Here is a 27,375-nt window from a genome sequence, read left to right on the forward strand (position 1 = left end):
GTAGTCGATAATAGTTTTGCATGCAATATTATTGTTGAAACTCCTAAAGAGATCAAAATATATTTCCCCAAAATTTTCCCTCACTCATGACTTTCAAAAGAATTATGATATAAATGCTTAGCAAATACGTTGAAATGATCATTTGAAAAGCTAGTATTCAATATTGAATACATAGAAGATGAGATATTATGTGATATTTTTATTAAGGGGAACAAATACGCATTGTACTTTTTTTCCTTAATCGAGGTTTTATCCAATCGGGTTTTCTTGGTAAGGTTTTTACTGAGGAAACGTGTTATGCGTATTATAGATATGCATATTCTTTTTCCTTCACTAGGAATTTTTTTCCATAGGGTTTTTAGCTTAATAAGTTTTAATGAGACATATTACCTATCAATTGACATTTAAGAGGGATATTATTAATATTTTATTATTAAGTAAATGTCTATCAAAATTTAGATAAATTTTGATATACTTCAAATTCGAACATTCATTTCATTTATACTTCTTATGTCAATAAAATACGCACTCTTTGCTCTTTATAAATTTATTTTATAACAATTTAATCTTAAAATTGGTTTGAAACCCGATAAATTCTACAATCATCCAATGCATTTGACATTTTAGCTTATTTGCTCATGCCAAGCTGATAAATTCCCACCTACATATTTGAAGGAATCTTCAGATTTATAGAGTAATTAATGAATAGTATAACAATGTGCCATATCGATTTTTTTTTTTTTGATGAAAGTGCCATATCGATTTTAAGTTCGATGAAAATTAATCCTTTCTAAGATAGATTTAGATTACTTAGCAAAGGATAAAAACATCTTTTGCATTGATTATATATAAAACCCCCCATGCAATTTTACAGTAACCAACAAAAAGATGAAACCAAACAGCTAAGGGCACAACCATGAGAGATATATGTATCGAACGAAGTCACCCCTTCAAGCAGAGGCTTTCAAATACTAATTAATTAGCCTACAGATAGAAAACATATTGTACAAAATTTTGGAATGTATATATGACCAAATTTAACAACCTATCGACCTTTGTATTGGCCTTCGGATCTACCATCATACTGCTTAGTGTACACACGGTGCCTTCTCTCTCTTGCATAGATTACCCAGAAGATCAATGACAGCATCACAGCAGCCGATACAATTACTAATCCGATGTAGATCCATTGACTATAACGCCGCAGATCGGGACAATAATCATGACTGATATCTGTGAACGCATCCCGTACAAATGTGCAGTCTTGCAAGTTAACCAAGAACGGACCATAGCGATACAAACCATAACTCACATTCACTGCTGCCGACATCTGAGTGTAAAATTGAGGGGTCAAACGCCCAGGTGTAGAACAAATCCCAGAGCCCGAAACATCACATATATACTTCTTCCAAACCTGTTTGAAACAGATATCAAGTTATTAACTAATTGTGTGTTCTGTTCATAGGGTGCATGTTACGTATGTATGGCCAAGAAATTAAAACTTAATATATTTAGAAAAGCTATCCTTATTACCTCTGTGGCATTATGCAAAGTAACTTCACCAAATGCACAGTCTCTGTTTGTGAGATTCGAATGAAATGGATTGCAGAGAACCGGCACCAATGGACCAGATTGATTAAAATATAATGGTGCTAATGCTGGCGGGAAATTTCGGTTGAAAACATTATTGATGACACCATTCACGACATTTACAAGTTGATGAGTGACATTCTTGGATCGTGACAAGGTCTCTTGGGCTGTTGCATTGTCCACACAGGGAAGAATGTCATCCAATGCGGTATGAGCAGTGGGATTCTGGACCCATTGATCCATGGCAACACATGCATCTCCAGCAACACTGAATCACAGGATACAATTTTAAGCCAAGTGTAATAACAGTCTCGAGCTCATATCATCTTAAGTTTATCATCAATAACATGTTTGTAAACCATTATATGGCCGAAAGTTGAAAAACAGATTTGAACAATAAACAAGCATGGAACAAGAGAAATTGAGCAGAACATACTTGTGAAGGAGGTGAAATACTCCGCATAAAATAAATGTACCAGTAACAAGAATCCAGCCAAGGATGACTAGCCTGCATTCATTAATCATAAAAGTGATTGATAAAGGAAGTTCGGTTTAGTAACATATGGACCTTCCCGAGTTATACCATTAATTACAGCGGCAAATACATTAATTATACTCCACTTACGTGTAAACCAGGCACTGCAATCCAAGAATGGAGAATACTGCAGCCAGTTACCAAAATAAAAGTATAAAGTTAGATGATATTGAGATAATCTAATTACTAAGAATCATGGAGCAATGATCAGAAAAATAATATAACTTACAGAATCCGAGAAATGCCAAAAAGAGCATCACAGCAGCAAGAATGATGAGAGCCAATCTCCTGCAGAATTTAGCATGAGATGAGTTCCATGATCAGCTCTGAGATTATTCTAATTTCATCCTAAAAGCTTCAACTTACATTCTGTCTAAGCCATGTTGAATTTTCTCTTTATTATCAGCCGTTTGATGTGAAAGAGTTGAAGCCGAAGAGTTTATCTTCCTATCGATATCATCAATGCCTTTTTGGACATCTGACGGCAAAATAGCTGAATCCACGCTAATTTTCTTAGCTGCAGAAAGATAATCTGACACATTCCTGAGGTTTTCAGCAGTGAGATCTGCCTTACTAACCGCATAATCCAGTGTGTCTGTTGTACAGCCATGAAATTTTCCCTGACCAGTGTACAGCACAACACACCCGGCACTGTAATATGAAGTTATATATGGAGTGAGCAATTTTACGGTTATTCAAAACATACATATCTCAAAAGTTTAGCACGAAAAGAGTGTCGGTACATTGCAGCAATGGTGAAGAGTATGAGGAAAATAAGGGATAGCGCATAAGCTGTCCGAGAGTAGCCATAAGAATTTAGTTGACAGCAGCAATGACGGATGCATATGATGAACAAGCATAGTGCGAATATCACAAACCAGACTGCAGCAATGACAAAGAAAGGAGCCGCCGTAAAACCCACAGACTGCATTATCAGACATGAAAACTTTATAAGTTTTCTAAGTACCAGCGACTGGCAAGATAATTTGATTCATTGAGATTGACATAACAGAAAAAAGAAAACAGAACCGAATCGATGATCAGGGAAGAACCTAAGGGAAAAACAGGATTACGGAGAATAAAGTGTTCTTAATAAGCATCAAAACCAATCACAAACACATAAAGGTATGAAATTTCTAGGAAAAATCATACGAATATCAAATAAAACTGTGGAAATTAAAGGACTACATACACCAAACACAATCAAACCAGCCAACAACATATAAAATTCATGATTCCAGGCTGCATGCATCAATTTATCAAAAAAAAGTGAACAAGGGAAGAAACTGACAGCCCAGTAGTGTTCATTGCTGATATTCCAGCCACCAGTGTACTTGTGAAAATCATTAAGAGGGTCTCTCCTGTAAGTCCTTTTTTCAGCCAAAATCAAAGACGAGTTGTTGTCTCCTTCACTTCCCTCTACAAGGTTCCTCCTTTCTATCTTCCTCCATGCTAACACTTCACTCTGCTCTCTCTCCCCAAACACAAAACTTTTACAATACCCTATAAAAAAATGATTTCAATAAAAAAAACCCAGAAATAAAAACCAAAACTTTCATTGAAATAATAAAAATCAGTACCTGAAATATTCAAAGTCTGGACATTTAAAGCTTGAGAACCTATTTCACGTCCAAAAAGAAACAAAGAAAAAAATAAAAGAAAAAACAATGCATAAGGGTTTGATCTGAAACATAACATTATGTATTTTTATTTTTATTTTTCCTTTCTGTGTTTCTTTGGGGGTTCAATATTCTTAAGAATGTTTTTGAATGTTTATGAGAGAGAGAGAGAGAGGGGGGGAAGATAAAAGAGAGTTAATTGCAATATTAAGAGGTTGATGCAATCTATTACATGAAGAAGCTAACCTTACGGTGAGGGAAAAAAATATGATTTATTTATGTTTTATATAACTTGGTAGGTCCCTTTATATATTGTCTGTATCTTTTTATTTTTACCGAAATACCCTTCTAATTAAACTTGAAGGTGAAGCTGTGAAGCCTGAAGTTGCTTTTTCATATTAATTTTCCTTTTATTATAAGTTAATTAAAGGATGCTTTTTGCTGAGTCAGTTGTTTTGCTTTGCTTTTGGGCATTATTTTTATTCTTGAGCAAGTTATCCTATTTTACTCCAAAATAATTAATATATTTGTGCTTTCAAAATATTTGTTGGGATGATTTAGTTAAGGGAATTACTTACTTAAGTTTTATTTTGATGAATAATAATAATAAAAATAATTTATGGGTCATCTCGCTACCATACCTTCTAATTCCTATGTTGGTAAATTTCTTTAATATCACTCCTTTGCCCTTTTAACAAAATAAAGAATGTAAAACCTTTTATTGAATGAACAGAGAATGTTTCTCTTTTTGAAAAATAGACTCTGCACAATCAAAGTTAATAAAAAGGCATTTTAAGTTTTTGACTTTTTTGCAATAATCTTGTGACATTTTTCAAATTTATTAAAATTTACCCAACCTAACTACCCATCAATGCCCTACCCATTATAACATTACACATCACCAACAAATATTTACTTGTTTACCTCTTTATAACCAAAGGATTAGTCATTATTTTACCTAATTAGTTGTTTATTTCTTTAAAACATATTTGTAGCAAAAGAAAAGCATGTGCTGATTAAATTTGTTAAACCTTGATTTAAACCACCACAGGGTGTACTCCATTATATATTATGCTTAAGAGACTCCACCTCATGCCCGTTAAAATATTATTAAGAGATTCTTATTTTTGTACAAAAGCCAAAACCAACAAACAAGAAAAGGCCACAGAGATACCAAAACCTTTGCCATTTCTATTTTACTCGTTCTCAATCCTATATGATTTTTTATAAATTAAAAATAAAGAATACATAATATATAAATTAATATTTAAAATAAATATTTTTATAAATAAAAAAATTGGAAATAATATATTAGTAATATTAAATTAAAATTTAAAAAATAAAACAACATACATTTATTATAATAATTATTGATCATAAGTACAAAAGATATTTACATTAATTTGATTAGAGATGAAATATATTTACATTAAACTAATAAACATTAAAAAGTTTATTGAGATCTTATATGGTAAATCCTTTTTACATTTTTTAAAATAAAAAGAAAATATAAAAAAGTACTTGTTTCGCACATAATAAATAATTTATAAAAAAAGTTAATTAAAGTTATCTTACATATCTATCTCATGCTCTTCAGTGTCATTGTTGTTCGAATATTTAATTTTGAGATATTGGTGCTAGTAATGGATGTTATTTATGGATGCAAATTCAAATTCAAATTCAAAAATATATATATATAACTCTAAAACTAAATAATTAATAATTATAAAGGCAAAATCAATTTGTCTATTATATATTTAAACTCTTATTTAAGTTATAACTTTATTTTATTATGTTAATAAATATGGAAATAAAAAAAGTTTACTTATAAAAAATTAGAAATAATTTTGAATTTTAAAATAATATTTTAACCATTATTATTAATTATTTTTATCTTATTGATAATAAATATGTTTAAATTTTTATTTAAGTTATAACTCGTTTTTAAATTTAATAAATTTATCATAATTTACTTTTAAATAGAATTATAATTAATAATTTTAAATTAAATTATGGATATTTTTAAATATAAATTTAATAGTATGATAAAAAAATAAATGATATTCTCATCAAGTCAAATATAAGTTATATTATATTATATTATTATAAATTATTCCATTCTCCATATGGACCACCATAGATTTTTGGGGCACATGGCTTTTAAACGAAGCGTGTTTAGCTGTCTCAAACGAATATTTATTATTTTAATGCTGGTCATAACAATTAATTAAATTTGATTATTAATCATAGATTTTTTAAAAAAAAAGAAAATAAAGAATATTACTTTAATCGAGGCCATTATATTTATTTCATAAAAGGAATATTGCTTTAATATGATAAATTTAATTTTTAATGTTTATATCTTTTGTTAATTTTATTTTTATTATTTTTAATTAAATTTAGCTTCAATTTTTAAAAAAAAGTTGTTTAATGAAAATATTTACTAAAATATTAAATTTTTAAATATATTGATAAAATGTATAATTTATATATTTTTTAAATAATTTTATAATTTTATAATTATTTATTAGCATAATATATAAAACAAACAATATCATATTAGTAGTACACATAAATTATCATGTAAATTGTCATCATGTAAATTGTCATGTCAAAATTATTTAGAATTTAATATTGTAAACAATATTTTTATTTAAAATAACAGTAAAATTTAAATTAATAAATATTAAAAGATAAATTAATTATTTTGATTAATCAATTTCACTGTACAAACGTTACTTTCTATGTTATTTTGGAAGTAATCAAACATTCAGAAATGTGTATAGCCTCTCCATTTCCCACATATTCTTTGATATATATATTTTTGGCTCGGTTTTATTTTTATATTGACTAGAATTTGAAGTTGGGAATATTGATGTGAGAGCTGACATGATCGGTTTTACACTTGTAGCTTCATCCTTGGAGAATTGTGTTCACATCTTCAAAAGGAAAAGAAATCTAGTTTTTGTGGACACCTCACTCTCTCACCATATAATAAAAGATGAAGGTTTAGCAAGAGACAACATAATGTTAAGAGTGAACCATTTTTTTCTTTTTGCATAAAATTTGATGTTGAATCCACTTTTTGTTTTTAAAGTGGCAATTGAATTAAGATGTGCATAATGGCTATCCTTTTAGTCAAAATATCATAATCCCTTTAAGGAAATTACGATTTATAATCCATCTCATTTTTCATCTTTATTTTAGTATCTCAAGAATCGGTAAATACAAAGCTTTGAAATAAATTTAAAATAACATGAGAAGTTAATATAATTTATTTGTGACCAGTAATGATTGTCGAATGTCATTCTCTAAAAAATTCCTTTTATATTTAGGGGTTCCTCAAAGATAATCAATTGGTCCATCATACCATCATCTGTTTTAACGATGCAATCTGCTACTCTGTTGGCATCTCTCTGAATATTTAAATTTAACTTTCCAATGTTTCAAACACTATTTGTGAATGCATCTAATTTTACTTACATTACTCACCTTAAAGATATGTATCCATTTTGTAGATTTTATAGAGTTTTTAATATATTTGGTTTGAAATATTGTGGGGTTTCGAAATAAATAATAAACATCATATTTGTGCAATGCCACAATGTCCTTCATTCACCTAAGCATTGTCTTTCTCATAACGCCATATTGTATGTGTGGGCATGCCATGATTGGTAATTAATTCATATGTCATACCCTAAAATTAAGTAAAAGAATCAGGTAAAATGTAGCTTACCGAGTTGCAATTTCAGTCAATGGAATTGCAAAATTCAGCCTATTTTTAAAAGAAAAGAAAAAGGGAATCTTAATAGCAATTGTCAATTGTAAACCAATTGATTACCAACCACCAGATTGAAAATGGAAAAAAATGAAGGTTAAGACGCAAAACAAATGTTGTGGCAGGTTTGAGGCATTAAATCGGAAAATAGACGAGGTAACCACGTCACCAGCATTATTAATTATGCTGGAAATTTTGACCATGCCATCATCCATCACCACCAATCCCGCATGCACCATACATATGTTGTTTTTTCACAGGGATCGTACACATGGCTATTTCATTTATAAACATCCGTTCCTGCCATTGCTACCTGCAATGGTATTATTATGTTGATTGGTATATAATATATAGGTTAAATTCTAGATTTTGTCCATATACTTGTAAGTTTAGAATTTTAAAACTTTACTTCTATTCAAATAATAGTTATTTTTAAAATTTGATACGACAAATATATTATTACATGTGTAATGTCATGTCAACTTACTATTTTTATATATTACTAAAAATATAATTTATAGATTTAAATACTATTGTTTGTATTAAGACTAAAATTTTGAAATTCAAAAACTATAGTGACTACGAATCCAGTTGGAGAATATGAGCTAGATCTATAATTTTATATAAAATACATTATTAATAGCAAAATTTTAACCCTACTAGCATTTAGTCAATACAAAAATATCAAAATTTAATTTGCCACTTTAAAAAGTACAAAGATTAAAATTGATTAAATTAAAATAAAAATACTAAATTTATCTAATAACATAAATTTAACTAATATATATATATAACTCAATGCTAAATTTATAGGCTAGTAGCTATTGAAGGATAGGATATGAAGAGGGCAAGAGAGAAATGCAAGGAATGTTATGTTGAACCGTTGGAGCGATGCATGAAGACAACTGTCGTAGGGACCGTAATTGTCCATTATTGACTGACTTGTAGCTTCAATTTGTTTTCGATTTAAGCTCCTGAATGTAAATGGAATATTTATGAATTAGGCAACAAGGCTTTGAGGAGTAGGTGAGGAATTGGATAAGAAATTAGATTAAACGTAGCATGGAAGCATATATGGTGTTAGCTGAAGGCGTTTAAACCACCCAATTTTCCACTTTCCTGCAAAATGGATTTGGATTTTTCAATAATATTGTAACGTCGATTATGGGTTACTATTATACAATATTTAGAATAAATCCTTACATTTTAAAATATACTAATGATCTAGGCATGCATGATTTGATTCTATAACGTTTCAAAGGCACTTTCTTTTTTTGGTGGAATCAAACACACTTTCTTTTCTTTCTATTATGATAATTTATTCACTTTAGAATTATTTAATTCACAATAACCTGTAGAGCATAGCATGCGATCATGGACCCAAGACAAACTCGGTACTTGCTGCACCTTCTTTAAATCTAATCATCTATATTTAATATAATGTAATAACCTAACCTACTTCACTTGGATAATTTCTTTGAAATTAAAACATCCATAAATGAAGTCTTGACATAATTAATAAAGGTGGAGATTTTAAACATCCTATTATATGTAATTATATATACATGTCTTTTAGTCTTATCATGTTTGAATTTTAGTTCAATCAATTTGATTTTTTTTACTTTATAATTGATTTGGCATATCTTCAGTAATCTTTAAAAAAAATATTTAAAATATTTATTTGTTTTTTAAAATGTATATAACTTTATTTATTAAATAAATAAATAAATTATTCTATTGTCATTTTAGAAATAGATAGTAAAAGGTTATATATATATATTTACAAATTACAGAAAATCATAAAAGATCTCTCATTATTAGAGTATGCAATATGAAGCACAAATTTAGTTACATCAGGTGAAATTAGTTGTAAAAGAACCGAATTAACTTTGAGTTGTTGAAGCTGTTAATGATTTAGTTAGTTAGTTTATAGCAGTTTTTTTATAGATTTTTTTCACTTTAATAAAAGGGAAATTGGTGACTGGGCCTTCAGGCGTTGTTTGGAATATTTTTTCCTCTTTCAATGTTCATATTCAAAGTCATTTATTTATTTTCAATGAAGTTTAAAAGTTCTATCGGGTGGGCTAAAAACTTGTCTTCTAAAGTATCTTATACTATATTTACGTCAGGACTAAATTATTATAATTGGTTTGTTCGAAACCATTTTTTTAAAAACGGTCAACTTGATTTTTGAAAATGAAATTTGGAGTCGCCACCAATCTTTTTTTATGGGGTGTGATCGGATCACCTCATGATTGATCGTTTTAATAAAACTGTTAGGATTTCAACCCGATTAAGCAACGAACAAGAAAATAACGGAATAAATTGAGAAATTGAACACACAAATTTAACATGGAAAAACCCCTCCAAAGAGTATAAAAAATCATAGGCAAAGACAATTTTACTATAATGGCAAAAGAACGAAGAGTACAAAAGATGGAGATAAAAACTAAACCCCGAAAACTCGAAAATAAAGAACCCACAAAACGTAAACACAAAATTCTCTAAATGTGTTATGAGTTCTAATCTCTAATGGGTATTTTTCTAAGATTGTAAAAGAGCCTATTTATAGGCTAAATTCATAAGTCAAATAATAGTAAAATAATCTAAACTAATCAGTATTTGATCGAAACAAGTAAACAGAGTTTAACTGAAATATTATTTGTTAAATTTGACTGAATGTAATAGCCCAAAATTGGGTCTAGTTGGAACAGAGGTTTCGGGACCACAAAATCTGAGATATAAATAATTATTTTATGATTATTTTAAGGTCTATGATATGATTGCATGATTGTGTGAAAATTTCGTGAAGAAATTCTATACATAAAGTGCTTAATTCGAAGTTAGGGACTAAATTGAATAAGTTGCAAAACTTGCATTCTAGAAGTTTCTAGTATGAAATTGATTTGAAATATTAATTAGGAGGTCTTAAATAGAATTTGACCAATTTCTAAGTTATGGACAAAAATTGGACATGGATGGAATTTTTGGAAAGTTTAGTAGTAAGGGTATTTTGGTCATTTAGGGGTAAAATGAATTAAAATACAAAATTAAAAGCCAATTTTGCTCATCTTCTTCACCATGGACGTGTATACCAAGGGAGACTCCATGTCTGGGGTTTTCAAGCTTCCCAAGCTCAATTGTAAGTCCGTTCTAACCCCGTTTTTCAAGTTCTTTACGTTTTTAGAGTCTCGGTAACTTGATTTAGCTTATGCTAGCAATAATTCAACCTAGGGTTCATATTTGGAAAAATACCCATAGGTAAAATTTGTGTATTCTGGTGTTTTATGATACAATATGAGGTTTTAAGTTATGTTAGAAAACTTGTGCTACTCGGTTTTAAGTGAAAACGAGCAAAAGGGCTTAATCGGTAAAAATACCTAATAGTCATAAGTATATGTTAGAGTGAGAATTTGATGTTGCCATAGAAGGGAAACGTGATCATCATGTCATAAAACATAAGAATAAGGGATGAAGTTTAATTCCCGAGCCTAGGGGCAAAAGTGTAAATATGCAAAAGTTTAGGGGCAAAATTGTAATTTTTCCAAAGTTTGAGTTAAGGACTGTTTGAATAGTACATTAATTAAATAAGTAAAATATGATGTTTTAGATCCCGGAAAATGAGATTTGAACCTAGAATGAGAGAAAAATTGAAAATTGGGAAAGTTGGTAAAATGACCGTTTTAATATCAAGGTAAGTTCATATGTATAATAAGCATTAATTTATGCATGTTTCAATGTAAAATTGATATATTTACTATGATCTCTGAGGTGTTGAAAGTATGTAAGTTGGTATGATAATAATACAACAATAATGCTGTAATTTATATTTGAAAGTTAAATTTAGTAAATTAATTGAATTATGTTAAATTAAATGATTATGGTGCCAAGTTTATGAATTGATTTAAAAATATGTCTATGGTACATGAAGTGCATTGAATTATCATACATAAATGTGATTTCTATGATTATGGATATTATGGGAAATTGTAAGTTCATATGATTTTTAATAAGACAATGTGTAATTTAATGTTATTGCGTTGATATTAAATGAGATGTAAGTTTATATGTAAGTAATACATCACTATTACTTGTATTATGATATTTTATAAAAATATTGGAAATATTTTTGTGGATAATTACTTGATTGGTGAATTTTTTGGAAAAGAGAGAGAAATCCCGGTTGAACCTTCGGAAAGATTGGATGATACAGATGGTATGTAGCTAGGTCACATGTATAGTGCTGAGTGCACATCATGTGTACAAGAGAGCTACAAGACATTATGATGTAGCTAGGTCGCATGGGTGATACTATGTGTACACCATGTAGACAAGAGAGCTACGGGATATATGTAGCTAGGTCGCATGCGTGGTTCCAAGTGAAGGACACCATGTAGACAAGAGAGCTACGAGATAAACTGGCTAGGTCACATGGGTGGTACTAAGTGTTCACCATGTGTACAAGACAGCCGAACTATATGATGGGTGGAGCTATGTGCTGAAACCACCAAGTATCGAGGATTGATCCGAAGTATTCAATGGGAGACTCTCTATGCATTGCTTTGTGAGTTTTGTGATGAATAAGTGCAGGAACTTGGTTATGTGAATGATGTGTTCATTAAGTGACCAGGATGTGTTAAGGTTATAAACAAGTAAGTTATACATGAGGATGATTTTATGGTGAACTTGTGATCATGGGCCTATACTTGTGATGTATGAAATGTGGTGAAAATGATTTGTGATATGTATGTTAAAATGAGGTTAATACAAAGAAAGTGTGAAAGAGTGAATTAGCAATAAAACTGTTTTGGACAGTAGCAGTGATTTGATTTTGAAAAATCACCAAAAATAGTATAAATTGAATCAGAGACTGAATGAGATATAAAATTAAATCTTAATAAGTCTATTTTCATATAAAAGAAATAGATCAAGCAAAGGAGTCCTATATTGTGAGATGTTTATGTTTTTGTGAGACTGGTTCAGAATGATTACCTGATCCCCTGTTCTGAATTTGGAAAATCACAAAAATTTGGATAAAAATAATTAGAGGCTAAAAATTATATTTTTAAAATCCATAATAAGTCTATTTTCAAGATAAATCAACAAAAACATTATCCGAGTTCTGTACTATGAGATAATTATTTTTTAGTGAAGAGAGGTCAGAACTGTCAGAAAGTGAAACATGGGAAATTTTAATGAATAAACTGTACTAATTGGCTAAACCAAAAATTATGAAAATTTTATGGTGGAAATATATGTGAGTCTAGTTTCAGGGAAAATTTACGGATCTTAATTTGGAGCTCTGTATCTCGAATTATAAATAATTAAGTGACTATGACTCGTGTGGACAGTTTGATGTGAACATTTATTAGTAAATTGTGAAATCGTACTTACAAGAATGCTATATACATTAAGGATGCGAAATGGAGAGGAGGAGGAGGAAAATAAATATATGTGGAATACATGGAAACTATGGTATATGAAATATTGATATAATGAAATAAATGATATGTGTTTATAAGAAAACAAAAAGAGAATGTTATGTATCATGACATGTATATATATATATGACTAGTCTCAATGTAATGCTTGTTGGGTATGGAATTGAATTGAAATGTTTCAGGCAAACATGTTATTCTGCACATCTGAATCGTGGTATTTTATAAAGATATGATCTAGCTTTAAATATGAATGCTTGATGATTAAGCTGAAGATATTTGGTAAGATGATAATCTTGGTATAAATGTATAAGTGGTACTATAATAAACAAGGTAAAATGAGTATGAGAGACACATGTATGATGACATACAAATGCTATGTTTGTGGTTTAATTGAGGATGTTTAATCATTAAATGAATACCATGTTATATGCTTTTGATTTTGTATAAGTGTGTAAGAGATCAAGGTTGACCAAAGCTTGGAAAATAGCCTAGGTATATTCCACACAGGCAGAGACACGACCATGTGTCTCAGCCATGTATGGAACATGACTTTGGGACACGGGCGTGTGGAGCCTTAAAGCATGAAATTTCCAAGATTTTTGTAAGTTCTCGGTTTAGTCCCAAACCCTTTCTAAAGTATGTTTTGGGCTCCGTAGACTCAAATAAGGGACTATATGTAAGAGAATGAACGCTTTGAAATATGAATAAAATTTTATGGCTCGTATTTTAGTTTAATGTTTGTATGTTTGTCTGGTAACGCCTCGTACCTTAGCCCAGCCTCAGATACGGGTAAGGGGTGTTACACTGAAAATAGGTGTCATATTTAACAAATCTCCACCTTGACTCATATTTCCACAACGCCATCTTTGCCAAAGCCCGCCACGAGCCTATCTTGAACTATGCAGGGAATTAACTGAGTCGAATTTGTGCTTAGAAACTGGAAGACTTCTAGCCTTCGACTTGTACACTGCCAAATCAAAACTAACCCGGGTCTGATTTTTACGAACACAGTGCATTAACTTTTCAAAACCTGCATCCAAAAGAGAACCTCTCTTCAACGAAACAGTCATACCTTTTTCCCTCCTATGACCAAGTTGCCTCCGCTCCAAACAAGTTGACTTCAACTCCGTAACGGACGAGGGACGTCTGATTGCACCGATCACTGTATAACCTTCCAGAATATAAAGACTGCCGGTTCTTTTACCTTTTAACAAAATGAGAGCTCCACGAGATACTTTAATGCCGCTCGACTCGATGTTGATTTTGTATCCTTTCAAGTCTAAAATACTTAAGGAGATGAGATTCTTTCATAAATCAGGTACATACCTGACATTTGAGAGTGTCCTAATCATCCCATCGTGCATTTTAACAGTACCAATACCAATTACCTTACTAGATGAATCGTTTCCCATGCACACAACTCCACCTTCAATCGAACTGTATGTGGAGAACCATTCTCTATTAGGACACATGTGGAAAGAACATCCTGAATCTAGGATCCACTCGGATGTGAGCTTGGTGTTATCGCTTGTTGACACTAACAAGAAATCATCACCATTTTTATCGGCCAAATTAGCACCAACTACATCTTCCTCGTTACTCTCAGCAGCTTTTTTATTTCGTAGTTTATAACAATCTGCTTTGACGTGACCGAACTTTTTACAATAGAGACACTTTTTATCTCATTTCTTTGATGCTACCAAAATGGAAGCTTGCCTATCTGTCTTGCTATCCAAATGAAGCTCATTATCGAGTTTGTCTCTATTCAACAAATGACCCTTCACATCTTCGAACGAGAGTTTGTCTCTGCCATAAATCAAGGTCTCCCTGAAAGAATTGTATGAAGGGGGTAAAGAGCACAATAATAGCATGGCCTGATCTTCATCGTCAATATGAAGCTCAACATTCTTTAAATCATTTAAAAGAGTAATAAATTGACTGATGTGATCTCTAAGAAGTTCACCTTCATTCATGTGAAATGTAAATAGACGTTGTTTCAACACTAAACGATTAGCCAGTGACTTAGTCGCATAAAGAGTTTCTTACCTTTTCCACAAGGCGGATGAGGTTTTCTCCATCAATACCTCCTACAATACCGTATTCGCGAGGCACAACTGGATTGCAGACAAAGCCTTTTCATCAAGCTCTTCCCATTCTGTTTTATTTAGATTCTCAGGCTTTTTCCCGGTAACAACCTTTTTCAAGCCTGATTGAACTAGAATTGCCATCATCCAAACTTGCCACATGTAACGACCCAATTTTCGGGAATTCTGTGGATGTTGGCAAATTTTAAACTTTTGGTGTTCTGTCTGCTTGGCGTAGATTTAATCAGGTTAGTGGGCCTCTAGAAGGACCAAGCTTAAGTTAAAACCCGGTAATTTTAATTAGTTTTGATTCCATAGGAAGAAGGGGTTCTGGTTAATTAGGCTTTTAAGTATTAATTGGGTAAAAATTAAACACAAGGAAGCAGGTGGCAAAGTGGCATGTGACGCCACTAGGGAGGCTATAAAGGTGGCGTGTGAATGCTAGGGAGAACCAAGGTTCAAGTCACAATGAAAGCATATTAAGGGAATTATTTTTTTTATGGTTGGAAAGGGTAAGTAATGGAACTCAAGTGAAAGACTGTCAGGAGGAGTTTAAATTACTCAAGGGATTGAGTAAGGAGGGGATAAGGGAGAGGATTTAGGAGCTGATTAGAAGAGCAGTATTGGCCGAATGGTGGACTCTTGGGGAGCAAGAGTTGGCCAGCCAAGGGTTTGCTTAGGGGGAAAATTTCAGCTAGGTTAAATGCCAAGTATAAATTCGGCATTTAGGGGTAAGTGTGCCGTTTTTCTGACCATCTTTCCTCCTCCTCCTTTCTTTTCTTTTTCTCTCCATCTACCTTCTCCTCTTCTTTTCTCCATAGCTGAATCCTTCTACCACTCTTCCCTACACCATTTCCTTACTGTTATTTTTAAGCTTTATAGCCGAATATCACAAAAGCCGAAATCCCGAAGGTTCATATTGTCTGTGCCGAATTCTCCTAGCAAAACCTATTGATCTTTCTTCATCCTTTTTAATCAATTCTTTCTTTTTCTAAACCCCAAACCTCTATCGACAAAGCCACTACAAAACCCTCACATTTTCTTCACTGTTGCAAAAAGTCGAAAACGCATAGCCTTAGGGACATAGCCGAATTCTGAGATCTCTAAGGGCTCGAATTTTGTTATCATTTGAGGGGTTAGATCTACATCAGAATCGAGTAAGAGTTAATTGCAATCATTGACCAAAGGAACCAGTGGTAAGTTTTTGAACCTAATCTTTATTTCAGGCTTTAGAAAAAGCTGAAACCCTCTAAAGGTTAGGGAGGCTGTCGATTTGGGCTTGTAGCTCTAAGGGTTGTTATAATTGTTTTATTTTGGTAATAGTGTGATCTAGAGGCTGCTGATCGAAGGCTTGGACAGGTGGAACAACTGGATCTAAACCTAGTCGTTAATTTCGACAAAGGTAGGATCGCTAGTGCCTAAGGTGTTTTTGGCCGAATATGGTAAGGGGTTAATATGTAGTTTGTTTTAATAGTTAGATTAATGTGTTAGTAATCCAATTGTAGGCAGTTCGTGTGTGGATCTCATCAGCATATCGTCCAAACAGGTGTGTAATTGATACCTTTTCATGGTCTAGATCGGCAAAAGCCGAAAAGCTGAAATGCCGAAAAATCGGTATTTTGTGGACTTGCGAGTGTGCGAATGCTCGTAAGGTAAATCGATTAACATTTTTGGTAAACTACAATGTTTAGACTGCAGAATGCATGATTTCTGTGCCGTCGATATTTTTGGGCTTTATGGGCCAAAATTGGGATACTGGGCCAACGGACCCAATTCGGTAAGAACCCTCGATAAGTGTTTCTGTTAGTACGTGAAAGGTGGGAATATGCACGAAAACCCTTAAAACTGATAAAATTACTGAAATACCTTTATAGGTGGACAATTTACAAATTTACCCCTAGGAGTAAAATTACTGATATACCCCTAGGGTTAAGGTTGACCTGAATGCATGTTTGACTGTTATTATTTACTGCATGCCATGTTATTATTATCTGATGCATGGGACTGGGATACTGATGGAGGAAGTACTGAACGTGGCTTGTCCATGTACTGGAGGCTTTGCCTCAACTTACTGATAACTGAGCATCAATGCTGCAACTGTGGAGTGTAGGGCTGGGTGGGTTGAGCTATTCCCCACATGGAGTGTAGGGTTGGTACGGGTGGAGTTTAGCAGTTGGTTATATGCTGGGTTGGGCTTGCATACACGAATATGTCTGATCTGTTCTAGAATGGGCCTCTGGGCCATACTGTTATCTGAAAATGGGGCTAAGGTCCAGTTTGTTGTATTCTGAAAAGGGCTTCGGCCCAATACCCACTGTTATCTGAATGGGCTTAGGCCCAATGGGCTTGAGCTGACTTGGGCTTTGGATGGATTTTCCTTACACACTGAGTTTTCCAAACTCACCCCTTTCTCTTCCATCCTTCCAGGTGAGCCCTAGTTGGTGGACTTGGAGCTGGGCGGGATTCAGAGTGGCTACGAAGATTAATTTCTGTTTTTTTTAAGTTTCACATTTATTATTTTGACTATTTTTATTCTGGTTTAAGTTTTAATAAGACCGCTCTTCTTATTATTTTTATTATTTTGGGTTATTAAATTGGTTAGCTCTAGGGCTCAGTTTATAAAAGTTACTTATTTTCAAAATAACACGATAATCGAGCAAAGCTTCCACAATGTAAATGTTTTCAAAGGAAATGAATATTTTAAATAGACTTAAACTTAATTAATTATTCGTGGACTAGTAACAGGCTTAAAGTGTGGCAATGGATGTGTGCATGTCTAGGATTGGATCCGTGAAGAGCTTGGTACTTAAGCAGTCCAACAAACTCACCTCCTCTTTTCTGGCTTCCTACCTGGTGCACAGCTTCCATTCACTTTAACTTAAAACAAAACATTCTTCAAACCCTAAGAAATATTTTTTTTGGATAAAACATAACTTCTTTAGTAACATTCTCCATGTGACACGCTGAATTCGGCCGTAACATCTGGGCCGGGTTTGGGGTGTTACACCACAGATTGAAATTTGTCTCACCATCAAACTTTTCAATTTCAAACCTCATTGTTGCCATCTCTGAATAGGCTGATATATGAAAATTGAGCTAGCTCTGATACCACTTGTTAGGATTTCAACCCGATTAAGCAACGAACAAAAAAATAGCGGAATAAATTGAGAAATTGAACACACAAATTTAACGTGAAAAAACCTCTCCAAAGAGGATAAAAAACCACGGGTAAAGATAATTTTACTATAATGGCAAAAGAACGAAGAGTATAAAAGATGGAGATAAAAACTAAACCTCGAAAACCTGAAAATAAAGAACCCACAAAACGTAAACACAAAATTCTCTAAATGTGTTATGAGTTGTAATCTCTAATGGGTATTTTTCTAAGGTTGTAAAAAAGCCTATTTATAGGCTAAATTCATAAGTCAAATAATAGTAAAATAATCTAAACTAATCAGTATTTGATTGAAACAAGTAAACAGAGTTTAACTGAAATATTATTTGTTAAATTTGACTGAAAATAGGAGTCATATTTAACAAAAATGCTTTGATTTACTAAAACAATAATTTTGGTCTATGAAATTCGAGAAAATAGGTTAGGGAGCCAGTTACATACGAGAAAGGATTAGCACCCTTGTAACGCCCAAAATTGGTACTTAATTGATTAATTAACGTCTAAGCGTTGAAAATTGAAAACTCGAAAAGAATTTAAAATGCGATCCTCTCTTTTTTATTAACATTGATTAAAAAGAAATGCTTGAATAAATTAAAACGAGCATTAAGGCATTTTCATCTTGAGATAACAAAATGTCACATCCCGTAAGTTAGGACGCAACAATTGAACCCTCAGAAATAAGCTTGCCTTTATTTTTTATTTGAAACTTTATGTGTTTTAACTTAAAAGGGTATTCAACTATTTAGATCCAACGAGAAAAATTGAAAACCCGTAAGTTAGGGCACGACTTTCTCGAGTTTCTAAACACCGAATATTACCTTCATCTTTATTTAAAAATCATGTATTTTAACCTTAAAAGGATATTAGGCTATTTAGGTTTAAGGAGAAAGCTGAAACCCCGTAAGTTAGGGTACGTTTTCTCGAATTCTTAAATTGCGAAACATTGCCTATTTTTTAGAAACAAAGTTTTCGATATAACGGGTAAAATGTGACATGATTTTGTAGTAAAATCTAAAATGGATTACGGTGCTAACTTGCATAACAAAATAATAATGAATGACAATAGCGTAAACATGCGAACCAATGAATTATAGCAATAATAACACTATATACATCATTTCAACATTCATAATAAAAAAAGAACGAAATAAATAATACGTAAAGCCATTTAAAGTAACCAACATGAAAACCGCTTAAAATAATGATATATAGCAACTTAAAGCAAATAAAGCATAGAACGATTTAAAAAAGGAATATAACAAACAATTTAAAATAAATACTAGATAAAATGATTTAAGATAAAGTAATACAAAATTTTAAAATAATAATATATGAAAAAAAACTTAAAACAAGTAATAACGAAATGGTTTAGAATAAATACTATATGAAGAGATTTTAAAATATGTAAAAATCTAAAATTAAAAGGAAAATAAAAGGGCTTGTGAATATATATATATAACAAAAAAGATAAGTAAATAAAGTGAATGTGTAACACCCCTAACCCGTTTCCATCGCTGGAATGGGTTACGAGATATTATCGAAGCAAATACTTATTCGTAAAATTTCCATACATTTACTTCTATCATCTTCATTGCGTTAAGTTCATCTTTAATAATGCATAATTCATTATACACCCATATACAATCCTTATTCATACATAGCCAGAACACATAGTTAATCATTATCAAGTTCAATCAAAACTATTACATAAGTTTACATCATATAACAACCATATCATACAATGCATGTTATGTTCAGACATAACCAGACGACCCATTATGCTATCTCAATTTAGATACTAAGATCATATACAATAGCCACGTTGCAATTAATCACTTATATAAATGTGTCATAATCGAACCACCCCAAAAACACATAGTCAGGATTTCTTAGCATTATCAACCTCAAGCATATGTATAATTTTTATAGATATATATATTTATCATTCATTAATAGCATTAAACATTATAGCCAAGACAAATTATACCATGATTAAATATAACCAAATTCAAACTTAGTATTTAAGCCATATTCGCATGGCTAGAAGTATACATATCAAAGTTCAAACAAATACATATTAGCCTATACATGCCAAAATGTTTACTTAGACCAACTAAGAAGAGGGTACCAAAATGTTGCAAGCTGGTGTGATGACTTCGACGATGGTCCCGAGCACACAAAATGGATCGAAGAAATCTAAATAAAAGACAGGTAAACACACCAAATGAGTATTCAACTCAATAAGTCATAAGCAATATAATACATTCCATTGATAAAAGATCATAAGAAAAATAATGCAAGATCTATTACTCCATCCATACCGAACTATGCCATAATTACTTAGATTATTGGTTCAATCTTAAGCCAAGTCCTTCTACCCAATCAAATATCAAAATAACCCAATTGATCTATATCCATTTCCTCAAAGCATGAAACAATGATGCACTAGATAAATTCATGCATATACATTTCATGTCTCAAATTCGATATTTTAGTTAATAGTTCTATCACTTTATTCTTTTCCTGCACATATTATATTATCAACCAAATTCGCACACATAGTGCTAATTAAGCTTGCACACATAGTGCCATACTAAACCGCACACATAGTGCCTGAAATTTTCACTCATGCATCGACATTCAAATCTGCACACATAGTGCCATTTAATTCCGCACACATAGTGCCAATGTTAACTCATTATAATAAGGCAATTTACTTAATTCAAATAGCATATAAAATCTGCACACAAAGTGACATTTAATTCAGTACACATAGTGCCAATGTTAACTCATTATAATAAGGCAATTTACTTAATTCAAATAGCATATGAAATCTGCACACAAAGTGACATTTAATTCCGCACACATAGTGCCAATGTTAACTCATTATAATAAGGCAATTTACTTAATTCAAATAGCATATAAAATCTGCACACAAAGTGACATTTAATTCCGCACACATAGTGCCAATATTAACTCTTTATAATATGGCAACTTACTTAATTCAAATAGCATATACGGTCACATTAATAATATATATATCGCTTCAAAAGAAAACCTAACAAAAGGTATTCTTTCATGATTCACTAGTATTATTTATGCACAAACTAATCAACCTTAGAAAATGCTTAAGGACTTACCTTGTGTTGGGTAAAACGGTTCCAACTCGGCTACTCGATGTTCTTTGCTTTGCCTTTGCTTGATTCCCCTCCTTTAAGTTCTTGAGCTTAATCAAATAAATTAACTAGTTTAACCGTCTTGCTAGATATTTATATCAAAATATTAATGATTTTATATCATAAGAAACACATGGTAAAATTTTATCTTTCTACCTTATGCTTTTGAGCTATTCGGCTAATAACCATATAATATCACCTTACTATCAATAATCCAATTACACATACATATATAACACATATATATTTGTATATACGGCAACTACCCTTGCTAATTTCTCACATATATAGTCTAATAATTTTCATTACATTTTACAACCGTAATTGTTCAAGACATTAAAACTTCAACAAATATTCATCTATTACCTCGAGGCCGAATGCATCGTCACTTCTCAACATAACATTATCTCAAATAGGTTTACATTCAAATATATATAATCATGAATCAAACTCAACTTATAAGCCAACATCACTCATTTAGTCGATTATATATAATAAAAGGTAATATCACAAATGGGCATACCTATATAGCCGAATGTGCAAAAATTAAATTCAACATCACCTATGTACTTAATTAGATGGCCGAATATACAATATCAATTATAATATCATTTTTAATTCATTTACACACATAGTTTCATCTCATGAACACTTGACTGAATTTTTCCTAAACTAGTATAGCTTCACATCTATTTATAACATCATATAATATACAATATCAATTATAATATCATTTTTAATTCATTTACACACATAGTTTCATCTCATGAACACTTGACCGAATTTTTCCTAAACTAGTATAGCTTCACATCTATTTATAACATCATATAAATCCACATATATCTACATATCTACCCTAATTTTCTTTCACCTTTCTACTATTTCCGTTCACAACATCAAAAGCACCATACTCTTAGCATTTACCTCCCTCTAACCGTATGCCATTTAGTCACCTATTTAGGTAGAAAATTAACATATGGGATATAATAAGACATTGGCTACTAACTAGATTTTCACAAAAATTTAATAAAATTAACATGAGTCCTACCTTAATCAGCTCCTTAGGATGGTCGAATGTCTTAGAAAATTTCCTCCTTTCCCTAGCTTACGGCATTTGCAAGAGGAAGAAGATGAATACTTTCTCTCCCTTTCTTATTTTATTCATCTTTTTCCTATTAATTCCTTTCTTTAATTTATTTTAACCATTAACTAATAAAAAAAATTACAATAAAATTCAACTTAGTGGAATAAGCATCATTGCTTGGCCAGCCACTACTTGAATTTTGGGCAATTTGACATGCAAACCCAAGCTTTCTCACCTTGTTGTTATTTGATCCTTACAATTTACCTATCATCTTTTCTATGTTTCTCAACTAAGTCCTTTCAAGAAAATTCACATTCCTAAGACTAAATTAAAACATTAAATTTTCATACACACACTATCACACATTAAATATATGCAATAAAAATTAAAGTAAATTTTTATGACTCGGTTTTGTGGTCCCGAAATCACATTTCGACTAGGGTCAAATTAGGATTGTCACAGAATGAAGCAAAAATAACAAATTATATTAATAGAACAAAAGAGGAAGTATAATAGTAATCAAATCTATACTTCGAAAATACATAAAAAAACAAGCATAAAGGCTAAATGAAATAAAATCAAAAGGAACAATTGTAAAAAGTGAAATTAATTAAGTGAGGGACCGAATTGAAATTAAAATAAAATTGGCTGGTAAATTTAAAAAAGGAAAAAAATTAGGGCCCAGGTGAAACGCGTGTAAAGATTCGAGGGCCGAATGGGGAAATATCCCGTGCTTTCAGGACGCACTGTTTTATAAAGGACCCAAATGAAACGAAAACAGAACTATGGGGGAAAATTAAAAAAAATAAGAGGACCGAATTAAAACCAGGTGCAGAAGTGGAGGGACCCAAGGAATAAATATCCCATTCTAGTGAAAACGTACGAATTTTGGGGGTTCCTGGGTCGAGTCTCGGGCTGAGCTTCAAAATGACGCCGTTTTGGGCTATTGAATTCAGCCCTAAACGACGTCGTTTACAAGGCCTATAAAACCAATTTTTTTTTAAAAAAAATCATTCTATTCTGTTTCTAAAAAAAAAAGGGAAAAGGGGGGGGATGATTTCTCTCTGGTTGAGCCTAGGTTTAGGCTTTGGGCCATTGGGCCTGGTTTTTATGTATTGGGTTGATGTAATTGGATTTAGGTTTTATATTTTGTTTTATTTTTATTGTTTGTTTTGGTTATTGGGCCCCGAGCCAAAATTGGGCCTTATAACTACCCCTCTTTGCTCATTGTCATGTAACGAGAATGAAGCAAAGACTTTTAAGAAGGACCAATCTTGCCTGGTTTTTGAATCCTGACTGTAATAGCCCGATTTAGACCCTAATCAGAATAGTAGATTCGAGACCACGAATCTGAGTCAGAAAAACATTTAAAATTATTTTCTATGTTTATTTTGTGTGAATTTATATTTGTGAAATTTTTGTGATTTAATTTTGTCGTTTAGGTATCCAATTAAATAAAAGGACTTAATCGTGTAAAATAAAAATTTAGGGGTTATTTCTAAAAAGGGTTGAATTGTTAGTGGCTTTCTAAATTGAAGCCTTAAAGTGGTAATTATGCCATTATTAATGTATGTGGACGGTAATGGGTAAGGAATATAATGATTTTTATTTAATTAGAAAGGACATAATAGTAATTAATTAAAATGTTAATATATATCATAATAAAATATTAGTTAAAATACATGTTATATTCAATTGTTCACCACCGAAACAACAAATAAGGAAGAAAAAAAGAAAAGAGCTAGGTTTGGCCATCCTTTCAAGCTCAACCAAGGTTTGTTTTTTGTTCGGTTTTTGATAATTTCTACGTTTTTGAGATCGTTGCTTTGAGTACTACAAAACCCATGCTTGAATTTTTGATTTTGATGAATATTTTGAGTTATGCCATTGATGAGAGCTTGTGATTTTTGTTGTTTGATGATGAAATATGAAAGATATGTTTTAGATTAACATGTTTTGTATTGGAGTTTTTGATGATTTTGAGTAATTAGGACTAAATTGCAAAAATAATAATTTGAGGGACTAAAATATGAAATAAATGAATTATATGGGTTTTTATGGTTATGGGTAATATTCGGCCTAGCTTGGTCATGGAGAAATTTTGTGTATTTTTTGTTTTGTGCAATAGGGACTAAATTGTAAAAATTGTAAATGTTAGGGGTAAAATGGTAATTTGCCCATTTATGTGTTTTTGACTAAATTGAATGAAAATATGTTTGAATGAGCTTAATTTGAATATGTCTAGATCAAGAACCAAAAAAATCAGATTTGGATCGGGGAAAAACGAAAGTTGTCGACTAGCCGCTCCTTTCCGTTTTATATTGTCCGAGGTAAGTTTATAAGAAAATAGACGTGTTTAATTGTAGTTAAATGCTAGATATATATGTTGTTATGAAATGTATGAATTTATATTTGTTATGGTCGAATATGAAAAGGCTTGACTACTACATGTTCGAATTTGTTTCGACCGAGTTACGACATCCGAAAGCCCCGTATGAACCTTTGGAATAGTTAGGATACATATGTCATGACATAGGATTCCGATTCATGTGTGCAAGTAAGACCATGGCATCGATATGTGATTCTGATATATGTGTGTGAGTAAGACCCTGTCTGGGACAGTGGCATCGATATGTGATTACATGTAAGGCCACGTCTGGGATGTTGGCAATGTACGATATATGTGTGATTATCCGAGTGTCCTACCTAATTTCGAATGGTTCATCGGGCAAAGGCAAATTGAGTTCAAATGTGTAAAACGAGCTATATGCCAGGTATGAATTAACTTGTTACCTACTTGAGGTAAGGTAAGTAAACACCTTGGTTATTTGTTACAAATCTTGTAAAATGCAAATAAAGCAAATATGTGTATGCGATATGTATATTTGGCTTTGTGAATGAGTAGTAAGTATGTTATGAATAGTCCTTATATTTGTGTATAAATGATGAGATATATTCGGTTATATGATTAGTATGTGTATGTGAAACTATATTGTGACACATGAGCTTATGTGTTTATGGTATGTGAACTAGGTTTGTGATGATTATTTGGTTGTGAAAGTAAAATGGTAAAATGATATTTTAGTTACATAAGGATTCGGCCAAAGTGATATTTAAGAATGAATGTATATATATTATTATGAACTTTATATGTTTGGATTTAAATGTGTTATAATATTATAAGTTGTCTTGGTTTAATTCGGTTGATAATGTTATCGAGTTGTTTATTTGCTTATGACTTACTAAGCTTCAAAAGCTTACTCTGTGTTTTTATGTGTGTTTCTATTTTATAGATTTTGGATTCAAGTTACAAGCTCGGGGATCGTCAGCAAAGTCTATCTCACTATCTACAGCTTCAGTATTTAAAGAATCAAACTCGAATTATGGCATGTATAGGTTGGTATGTGTTTTGAAATGTTGGATTTTGATTTTGTATAATTTGAGCCATGCGAAAATGGCTTAATTTCCATGTTAATTTCGGTTATGTTTGCTTATGTTTTGAGTTTATTTTGGCTATGGTATCTTATGCTATGGATGAATAATATTTGTGATATGTGTTTTGTGGTGCATTGAAGTTGATTAGTAATTTGGATGTGTTTTGAAAGATTCGGCTATAGTATACCTATAAGTATGAACGATATTTGCTATGTTACTCTAGATTAAAACGATTTGGCTATGACTTGTTGTAATAATAATAATTCCATTTGGTTGATAAGTACATTCGGTTAATTGTTGAAATGAGATAATGAATATATGTTCGGATATTAGTTCGGTATATATATATACTTGTGACATGTGGTTGATTATAATGCTAATAGATGTTTGTACAATTGGTCATGTTAATTATGGTATTCGGTTATTATTTTCATGTGATATATGCTTTGGAGTTGGTTGATGATTACGGGCATATATATATTTGTGGATGAAAAATCGGCTATGATATACGTGGAAGCATATTCATAGATGTATTTAATTGACTCAACCATGTTTCATGATAACATATAATATATATGTGTGCTTATAATATGGACGATATGTTTACGGGTTTAGTTATATAAATTCGTTGGTTACTTGTAAGATTTATGTTTTGAATATATGACAACTTGTGATTCGGTATTTGTTTATATAAATTTTATTCACATGATGAATGGATTTTATATATATATATAACTCATCTTATGGTATATATTTATATAGGTAAATTTTGTTATCCAAATAAGCAAAAGATAAATATGATTTTTGTATCGATTTCTAATGATATATTATTTTAAAATTCTGGTTAGTTTATTTGAGTAGTATAATTTGGTTGGTAAGTACATTAAATGGAATATGAATTTAGGTAATGAAAATGTTGATTGGTGATTTGGCTTTTGCACTTATGTAATTAAGTATATAATGTTTTGGTTTGATATATATAAGTGTATAAATATAATGTTGAATATATGAATTTAGTTTAGTGAATAAATATGGTTGTTCAAGGTATTTTGGTTAAGGTTCATTACTGATTTATATTTTAATATGATTTGTATATCATATTATGATTAATAAAATCATGCTTATTATTTTAATTGAACTTATGTTTTATATTTATATATATGAATATGACTTGTATAAATGTGTGGTTGTTTGAAAATGTGTTTTTGTTCGTTAATGTCTCGTAATCCTAATCCGGCGACGGATACGGGTTAGGGGTGTTACACTAACTTCTTTGATGCTCCTCTTCTTCAAGTAGCCTCGTTCTAATTCACTGCAATTTCAAAGAGATAAGACTTGTAGCTTCGATTTACTCCAATGTAATTTCAGGGAGAAGAGATTTGTAGCTTTGATCTACTCCTCTGGAACTTAAAGGAGATAAGAATTGGTAATTTCAACCTACTCCTCTACAACTTTAGG

General features: G+C 31.4%; 1 protein-coding gene across 1 annotated transcript; it reads right to left on the bottom strand.

Moving 5' to 3' along the window:
• Positions 1-806: 806 nt before the first annotated feature.
• Positions 807-4,024, bottom strand: LOC107946544 (uncharacterized). Its single transcript, XM_016880933.2, has 9 exons — positions 3,706-4,024; positions 3,417-3,628; positions 2,869-3,050; positions 2,492-2,776; positions 2,355-2,413; positions 2,216-2,252; positions 2,027-2,098; positions 1,534-1,858; positions 807-1,414 (listed from the first exon to the last, which is right to left on the bottom strand). The coding sequence occupies exons 1-9, from the start codon at positions 3,821-3,823 to the stop codon at positions 1,046-1,048; spliced, it is 1,659 nt and encodes a 552-aa protein (XP_016736422.2). The 5' UTR covers positions 3,824-4,024; the 3' UTR covers positions 807-1,045.
• Between the last annotated feature and the right edge of the window lie 23,351 nt (positions 4,025-27,375).

Source organism: Gossypium hirsutum, chromosome A08, assembly GCF_007990345.1.
Source record: "Gossypium hirsutum isolate 1008001.06 chromosome A08, Gossypium_hirsutum_v2.1, whole genome shotgun sequence".
Lineage (NCBI taxonomy): Eukaryota > Viridiplantae > Streptophyta > Magnoliopsida > Malvales > Malvaceae > Gossypium > Gossypium hirsutum.

What these genes read in the sequence shown, in the direction of transcription:
- LOC107946544 (XM_016880933.2), bottom strand. Translation starts at nt 3,823, where the DNA reads ATGTTATGTTTCAGATCAAACCCTTATGCATTGTTTTTTCTTTTATTT. An exon ending in CTCTTCACCATTGCTGCAAT is followed by an intron (nt 2,777 to 2,868) that starts GTACCGACACTC and finishes TTCATATTACAG; the next exon opens with TGCCGGGTGTGTTGTGCTGT. An exon ending in TTTGGCATTTCTCGGATTCT is followed by an intron (nt 2,253 to 2,354) that starts GTAAGTTATATT and finishes AACTGGCTGCAG; the next exon opens with TATTCTCCATTCTTGGATTG.